Raw genomic sequence first — 9,216 nt, forward strand, 5'->3', positions numbered from 1 at the left:
ATTAATACATAATAGTCGTCGAATCGTAGTAGCCAACAACCAAGGACCGAGACTTTTGTATTACAAAATAGTGATAGACAACGACCAAAGTCTTCAGCTTTATCTTGCATTTACCCAAACTCACATCACGCACTTGTTCATCAACTGATCTGTTGCGAAACTGTTGAGCAACCTTCTTCCAAAGCTCCCTCCTTTGTCATCCACCATGGCTGAAGCTATTCTCTTCAACGTTACTGCAGACATCATATTCAAACTGGGCTCTTCCCTACTCCGAGAGTTTGGATCGCTGTGGCATGTCAAGGATGACCTTGACAAACTCGAAGACACTCTTTCTGCCATTCAATCTGTGCTTCACGACGCAGAGGAGCAGCAGTCGAAGAACAGTCAAGTGAGTGATTGGGTCTTAAAGCTTAAGGATGTTTTGTACGAGATTGATGACTTGATCGATAAGTCGTCTTACGAAACCTTGAGAAGGCAAGTTCTAGCCAAAGACCGAAGAAAGAGAAAACAAGTATGTACCCTCTTCTCCAAATTTAAATCTATTGGAAAATATGTCACAAAATCAAGGAAATTAGGCAGAGGTTACAAGCTATTAATGATGATAAAAAATCAATTTAGCTTTTGTGAGCATGTGATAGAGAAAAGGGAAGACGAAGGGCTGAGAAAGAGACGGGAGACTCACTCTTTTATACTTGAAGAGGAAGTGATTGGTAGGAGTAATGACAAGGAAGCAGTCATAGATCTTCTACTAAATTCCAACACCAAAGAGAATATTGCAGTAGTTTCCATTGTTGGAATGGGAGGATTGGGAAAGCCTGCCGTTGCTCAATCTATTTATACTCATCACAATATGACTAATAATGGGTTTCAATTGAAGTTATGGGTGTGTGTTTCTGAAGAATTTGATCTGAAAGTTATTATCCAAAAGATAATAAAGTCTGCAACTGGGAAGAAGCCTAAACCATTCCTACAAACAGATCCAGTACAAAGTGAGCTTAGAAACCAAATTGATAGAAAGATTTTTGTTGTCTTTTAAGGATAAGGAACTTTACCAAATTTTGGAACAAGGAAATAATGATCTAAAGGAAATGCAATTAATTCTTGAGTTCAGCAATAAATATCTCCCAGCTAATTTGAAGCAATGTTTCCTCTATTGTGCTTTGTTTCCCAAAGATCATGAAATTCAAAAGGATGAACTTATACTACTATGGAGAGCACAAGGTTTCATTCAATCAATGGGCAATAAGGACAATAACCTCATTGATATTGGTGATGATTATTTCATGGAGTTATTATCAAGGTCATTTTTTCAAGAGGTTGTAAAAAATGATTTGGGAGACATAAAAGCATGTAAGATGCACGATTTGATGTATGATATGGCTTGTTCGATAACAAATAATGAATGTGTGTGTGGACTGATCGGTAATGTAATTAACAAAAGAATTCATCACTTTTCATTGGAAGAAAATTGTCATGAAAATCAACTTATGGAATCATTATCTAAGGCGACATATTGAGGACATTTTTTATTCGAAGTGATGCAATTGGTTCCCTATTGAACTTGGAAGAAATCTTTCATAATATTTCTCAATTTAGTATATGTATCCAGTAATGTAGGAAACTTGATCAACCTTAAGCATTTGGATCTTTCAGAAAATTTTGAATTACAATCTCTTCCGGATTCTATTATTGAATTGTGTAAGTTGGAAACACTCATCCTTAAAAATTGTGGCATGTTAATAGAACTTCCAAAAGATGATTGGAGCAACCTTAGGCAACCTGATCTTACAGAAAATTCAAGAATAGAATTCCTTCCCGACTTTATTACTCAATTAAATAATTTGGAAACACTTATTCTTGTTGGGTGTACAAGCTTAAAAGAATTGCTGGAAGATACTAAAAGATTGATCAACCTTAAGCATCTTGATTTGAGAGAATGTTTTAGGCTCACTCATATGCCAAAAGGGTTAGGTGAGCTAACTAATCTTCAAACAATGAATCAGTTTGTGTTAGAAAAGAATAAGGGCTGTGAATTAAATGAGTTGGGTGGACTTACCAAGTTGAAAGGAATATTAAGTATTCAAGGATTGAAATTTTGTACAAGTATTGATGGAGAAACTAAGAGTAAGTTCTTGCAACTAACGTTAGGTCTTCGAGAGTTGGAATTAAATTGGTGGAAACAAACTGCCCATAATGAGCTTACAAGTTTAGAGTTGGACGATGTGATCTATGAAAGTGTTTTAGATTGATTACAACCACATTCAAATCTTCAAAAAATATCTATTCGTGAGTACGGTGGAGTGAAGTTATGTAATTGGATATCCTCTAATTTCCTTGGTTGTCTTGTCATTATATGTTTTTCTCATTGTAATAGATTGCAACATCTCCCTCAATTCGATCAGTTTCTTAATCTCAAGCATCTTGAGCTTGGTTACTTACCCAACATCGAGTACATTATTGATGTCAACAATGATGATTATTTTCTTCATCAACACTTTTTCCATCCCTCGAGGAATTACGGATTTCGAACATGCCTAAGTTGGTGAGATGGTGCAAGGGTACAACTCCTATAATACTTCCTCGCCCTTTTAAATTAATTATTGGTCATGATTCTCCTTTGCACGTGTTGAAGTCTTTCCATGTACCTAATTTGAAGGCATTGCAGATTCTTCGGTTAGAGGATGAGTTGGATTTTGTACAATGGAAAGATTATGAAAACCTCACCTCTCTAGATCTTGCCTTTGTGAGTAAATTGGAGCACTTGCCCGAGTGTTGGCAACATTGGCTAAAGAGGCCAAAGAACACGTGGCTGCAAAACGCAAGGTAACGAAGGTGTTACCTAAAAGAACCAAGGGAAGGAAGCGTCAGTTCAGTGACATCTTAGTAGAGAAGGGCTTGTTCCCTAAACGCCACCCTTTGCCAGTTTATATCAAGGAGACCATCAACGCATTAGGGTGGAGTCAATTTTGCATTGGGCATGATCGCATCTGGCCCAACCTTGTCCGCGCGTTCTACAATAGCGAATTTGACATGGAAAGGAACAACGCCTTTGTTGAAGGGGTGTTAGTTCGCTTCTCAGCAGAAAAATTTAATGAAGTGTTCAACATGAGCAACAATCCTGACGTAGAGGGGAATCGCATCTTGGAACAACCAACACCTAGTGAGTTAGAAGATACGCTGAAGACAGTGGTCAAACCTGGAAGCAAGTGGTAGACATCAAGAAACAGATTCAAGATGCTTGCTTCTAGGAATTTGAATCCAGACGCTAATTTGTGGTGTTACTTAATCAAACGCAGCATCATGCCTACAATGCATGATGAAACATTAACTAGAGAACGCATCTTGGCCACCTACTGCATAATGCAATGTATCCCATTGGACATTGGAAGGATCATTAAGGATCAGATCAAGGCCATCAAGAACAAGCCTCGAGGGAAACTATATTTTCCATGGCTGATCTACGCATTATGTGAACCCGGGGGCTGATAACTTGTAGAAATACAATTTATTTATGCCACCTTATCTAGATATTGCGGCCAAAAGTGAGGAATTATGCGCTAATTGTCTGTAAATAATCTTAGTTTGTTAATAATTTCAAATGCTTGCAATAAAATCCACTAATGCCAAAAGATGGAGAATATGGCGAAAATTTACTCTGTTTTGTAGGAAGACCAAATTCACCACTTGCGCTCAAGGCTCAAGAGAACTTCATCAACACATCCCTATCACCATTGCGCCCATCAAGCATCATCACATAGACATTCATTGAAGAAACAGCGCAATGCGATAGTCGATCTTGATCCCCATGACAACCACATGCGGTTATTAAAACAAACGCTGCATGTGAACCTGTGATCGAGTGATGCAAATGAGCAACGCAAGAGTGGGAGATTCAGATGCATGTACAACTAACGGTTGTGCACAATTGACGGTCTGATTGCATAACAGAAGGAATAAAATCAGTCCATCTTCGGAATTTCCATAACCAACAGTGGGGACCACTTGGCCGGAGTCAAAGCTATTCTGCCTATAAATACCCTAGAGGATTCAACGAAAAATTATGTTATTCAATCTGGGCGAAGTGCTGCAAGATTAAAGAGAGAAAAGAGCCTAGCTGAGTGCTACAAAGTCAAATCTGGGAAGAAGAAGAGATAAGGCCGAAAGGTGTAATCTCCGTTCAACCTGTCAATATCCTCGAGCGAAGCTCTGTTTAAGGACACTATTACTGGAGGAGCCAGCCTGAGAGGGAAGCTCATCCCACCATCTATTCATCCACAACTGGCAAGCAGATCTTCATCAATCGGTGACCAAGACATTGGCGCTTGATTGTCCTTTTTCTACCCTTCTACGTATTTCATGTTCCTTCTATCTTTCTATTCATTCATCATGTATCAAACTCTCGATAGAAATATTAGTAGTTTCGATATAAGTCATTATTCATCTTCTGTCTGCCATCGTGCACCCGTTATTCACTTTCTTCACTATGTTTTTCTGATCTTTCGATAAGTACTATAAATGTCTAAAGGCTTAATGTAAATTAAAGTTATGTAATACGTTTAGCTAAAGCATGCTAGACGACATCTTCATCTGTGAGATCAGAAGTGAAGATGCCATTCTGATCTATCGAGAAAAGGTCAGAAGAGTGCATTAACTAAAGCGAGTAGTACTTCCATTGGAAGCAATCTTGCGTTCATTACGTCGGACTCTAGTTTCCACGCAGACATGCAGGAAACACGGCCGATCACTGAAAGGTGTATGCCATGAGAAAAATGGAATAGTATTTGTATCTTTACTTTCATAAAGTGCTTGCAATGATTTGTACACTCATCCTTCTTTTCTTTTGTCCTCATAAGACTTGTCGCCGCATACCCTGTCCTTGCACAGCCTTCACAACTAGCCTTAATCTTAGCATCTTGTACATGTAACCTATATCGAATACATATAGCTTAGGTTTATTGTATTTTTACCGCATTTACTTTACTTTTATTTTATGTAATTACTTTTGTACAACACAACTCAAAGATTTGAAAAAACCGGTCGCATAACATCATGAAAACACCGCATTAAACCGGTATCATATTTCCCCGTGTTCGACCTTAGATCACACCGAGAAACTTACGATGGAATTACACTTGGTTTCATCGTAAGGAAATTTGTGGCACAATAGGGTATACTACCGAATCCTATTAAATATCGCATAAACCGTAGTAGTATGGCATTCCATGCATCGCATATCAATTCTAATTTATATATGCGATTAAAGGCACAAGAACAAGTTTATGGCACCGTTGCCGGGGAAATAACTGGTCAATGGTTTAATGTTTGAATATTTTCATGATTTATGCAGGACAGATCTCTTTGTACTGACTATTCAAAGCGAAGAATAGTTTGACGGCTTAGGCATTCTAGAGTAATCTGGTATACCTACGCGGACCCAGAGATCCGGTGAATCTTTCGCACCGAGTTCATCAGGACCACATTCTTTGGTGGAATATATGGTTGAAGAGAACATGGCACATGCTGAATACCTGAGGAAGGAGTTACTTATGCAAGATCTCGTTTTTCTTGCTAGTAATCGGAATGTCCCAATGAGGGACTATGCGGTGCCAGAATTTTACAACTTTTCACCTGGAATTTCAAGATTAGTGGTTGAGGGAGATGTGAACTTTGAAATCAAACCAATCATGCTGCAGATGATTCAGAATGTGGGGCAGTTTGGAAGAGTATCAGGAGAAGACCCACATGTGCATTTGACTAAGTTTGCCGACATGTGTAGCGCATTTTATCCACCTAGTGTTACTCAGGAAAATTTAAAATTGCATCTATTCCTGTGCACCTTTCGGGATGAAGTGAAGAGATGGGCTCAATCATTAGAGCCTGGTGAAATCAATGGATGGACTCAGTTGGTCAACAGATTTATGAATAGGTTCTTCCCTCCATATGTCAAATCACAAAGAAGGAGGGAGATTCTGAATTTTGAATAATAGAATTATGAAACGTTGAGCACCACTTGGGTTCGATTCAAGGATTTAGTAAAGAGGTGTCCACATATAGGGATTCCTGAGAGCATTCTGATGGAAACTTTTTATAATGGTCTAGACCATTCAATGCAAACAGTTGCCGATTCCTTCGTAGATGGAGGATTTATGAGTAAGACATATACGGAGGAAAAGGAGATATTGGATCGCACATCGCGACAATCTGATGAATGGGTTGATACTGGTTTTGAGGAACGGGGTTTGGAGCCAGAGCAAGTACAGAGAGTTGACGTGGCGACAGATGCAATGAGCTCATTAGTCGAGCAAATGACTACTATGACCTCATTACTTCAAATCGTACCTGATCAACAAAGGATTCTCTCTCAAGGAACAACGCAACTTAATGCGGTGAGTCATACATCTACAATGGATTGCTTTCAATGGGGAGAGGAGTATTTAAATATTGACCCATGGACCCAGCATCCTGTATATGCCGTTTATAATGAATCAAGAGGCGACGATTATGATCATGAGTGGGATCACTCAATTTTTGGAGTGGATGAGAACCTTGCTCATGAAGGCCATAGTTTTTATCAGTTCAGGTATTCGGATAATCAAGACAATTTATCTGCCTTTACTACTCTTGAATGCGGTATAAGTGGTTTTCAAGAAACTCAACAATGTGACCAACTGTTCGCCTACAATACCTTTTATGACACCTTATCTCTGGAATCATCATTAAAGTATTATATCGAAAAGAGCGAGGCCATGAGGCAATCACAAGCTGAGTCTCTTAAAGAATTGGAAGATTAAGTAGATCAGCTTGCAAAAGAATTAAAGAAGAGAGCGTCGGGTACATCGCAGGACAATGTGGAGATAATGGGGCAGAAAGGTAAGGAAGAATGTCATGCCGTGACATTGCGAAGTGGCAAAGTGATGACCCCTAACATACCGAAGGTACCAGAGGCGACAGCATCACCAGACGTGAATAACTGTAGAGGATGACCAAGCGCAAAGCAATGAGAATAATCCCAGTTCAACAACAAAAACAGAAGAAAATGATTCTCAAGATTTAAATTTACAGTCAACACAACCTCCTGCCAATAGCAGTTAACCTGCAAAGGACTCTCTAAGCAATAAAGTGATCAGGAAATATGGGGAATCCTCCACCTTTCCCATCAAGGCTGAAAAAGAAAGATGATAGCAAACAATTTCAGAGGTTCCTGGATGTTCTCCGACAATTACATATCAATATTCCCTTGATAGAAGCTTTAGAGCAGATGCCAAGTTATGTAAAATTTCTCAAGGATATTTTGGCCAACAAAAGCAAGATTGGAAAAAAATGAAACAGTGGCATTAACATACGAATGCAGCGCGTAGTTTTAGAATAATCTTCCAACCAAGATGAAAGATTCTGGGGCGTTTACATTACCATGCATCATAGGAGGGAAGATGGTTGGAAACACATCATGCGATTAGGGGCAAGTATAAATTTGATGCCCTTATCAATTTTTAAGAAGTTAAATATCGGTGAAGCTAAATCGACCACGATTACAATACAGTTAGCCGATAGATCAATCAAACTTCTAGAGGGAAAAATTGAAGATGTCCTCGTATAAGTGGATAAGTTCATTTTCCCTGCAGATTTTGTCATTTTAGATTATGAAGCAGACAGGGAAATCCCTATTATCCTGGGATGCCCTTCCTTGCCACAGGGTGAGCCTTGATCGATGTACACAAAGGTGAATTGACCATCAGGGTCGAAGATTAGTAGGTTAGGTTCAACGTACTCAATCGTTGAAATATCCAGGAGATATGGAAAACTATCAGTACATTTAGGATGTATAGGGAGGCCAGCTGTACGAACCCCTAAATGTGTTGGAGAAGGGAGAATTTGAGGTCAGCGCAATAGAGGAGGAAGATTGCACCGAAATTCATGCAATATCAAGTTTTGAGTCACTCGAGTTATTTGAACGAACTTCACAACGACTTAAGCCATCATTAGAAGAGCCTCCCATGTTGTAGTTGAAACCGCTGCCAATACATCTGAAATATGCTTACTTAGGGAGTAATGACACGTTGCCTGTTGTCATTTCTGCATCATTAAATAGGGAGAAAGGGGATGTGCTTATACAGATCCTAAAGAATAGCGCAAAAGCCTTAGGATGGACCTTGGCTGAAATTCGAGGAATTAGTCCCTCGTACTGTATGCACAAAATCTGTCTGGAGGAAGGTAGAAATGGATCAGTAGAAAGGCAGCGCCAATTGAACCCAGTAATGAAGGAGGTTGTCAAGAAAGAGATAGTGAAGTGGCTAGATATTGGTGTCATCTACCCAATTTCTGATAGTAGATGGGTGAGCCTAGTGCAATGCGTTCCAAAGAAATGGGGGATAGCGGTCATTACTAATGATAGGAATGAACTAGTTCCCACCAGGACAACCACAGGGTGGAGAATTTGTATGGATTACAGCAAGTTGAATCTGGCCACCAAAAAGGACCATTTTCCATTACCATTCATCGACCAGATGCTAGATAGACTGGCTGGGAGCGAGTTCTTCTGTTTTCTTGATGGATATTCAGGATATAACCAAATAGTAATTGTGCCTGAGGATCAGGATAAAACCAACTTCACGTGCCCGTTTGGCACGTTTGCATTTTGGCGCATGCCATTCGGACTTTGCAACGCACCAGGCACCTTCCAGAGATGTATGATGGCAATCTTTTCAGATTACTTGGAAGAGTCTGTTGAAGTATTTATGGATGATTTTTCTGTGTTCGGCAGTAACTATGACTCATGTTTGAAAAATCTTGAGAAAGTGTTGAAAATATGTGTAGAGACGAACCTTGTATTGAATTGGGAAAAATATCATTTCATGGTGGAAGAAGGAATAATGCTGGGTCAAAAAATTTCTAAAGCAGAATTGGAAGTTGATCAAGCAAAGATCGACGCAATCTCCAAGTTACTCTCACCGGTAAATGTCAAGACACTAAGAAGCTTTCTGGGTCATGTAGGATTCTATATAAGATTTATTCGTAACTTCTCCCAGATTGCAAGACCACTTAGTGCTCTCCTGGAAGTTATCCGTGAATACAACTTTGGTGAGGCTTGCTCTAAAGCTTTTAACACATTAAGAGAGGCACTCATCTCAGCTCCGATTTTGGTTGCACCTGATTGGATGTAACCCTTTGTGCTAATGTGTGATGCAAACGGATATGCTGTAGGAGCTGTTTTAAGTC

At 39.4% G+C, this 9,216-nt stretch overlaps 1 protein-coding gene across 1 annotated transcript; it reads left to right on the top strand.

The window, feature by feature from the left end:
- Positions 1 to 205: 205 nt before the first annotated feature.
- Positions 206 to 3,213, top strand: LOC120084561 (disease resistance protein RGA2-like). The gene is made up of 3 exons (XM_039040360.1): positions 206 to 989; positions 1,174 to 1,350; positions 2,771 to 3,213. Exons 1-3 carry the CDS (start codon positions 206 to 208, stop codon positions 3,211 to 3,213), a joined length of 1,404 nt encoding a protein of 467 aa, XP_038896288.1.
- The last annotated feature ends 6,003 nt before the right edge of the window (positions 3,214 to 9,216 follow it).

This window comes from Benincasa hispida, chromosome 9 (genome assembly GCF_009727055.1).
Source record: "Benincasa hispida cultivar B227 chromosome 9, ASM972705v1, whole genome shotgun sequence".
NCBI classification, from domain to species: domain Eukaryota; kingdom Viridiplantae; phylum Streptophyta; class Magnoliopsida; order Cucurbitales; family Cucurbitaceae; genus Benincasa; species Benincasa hispida.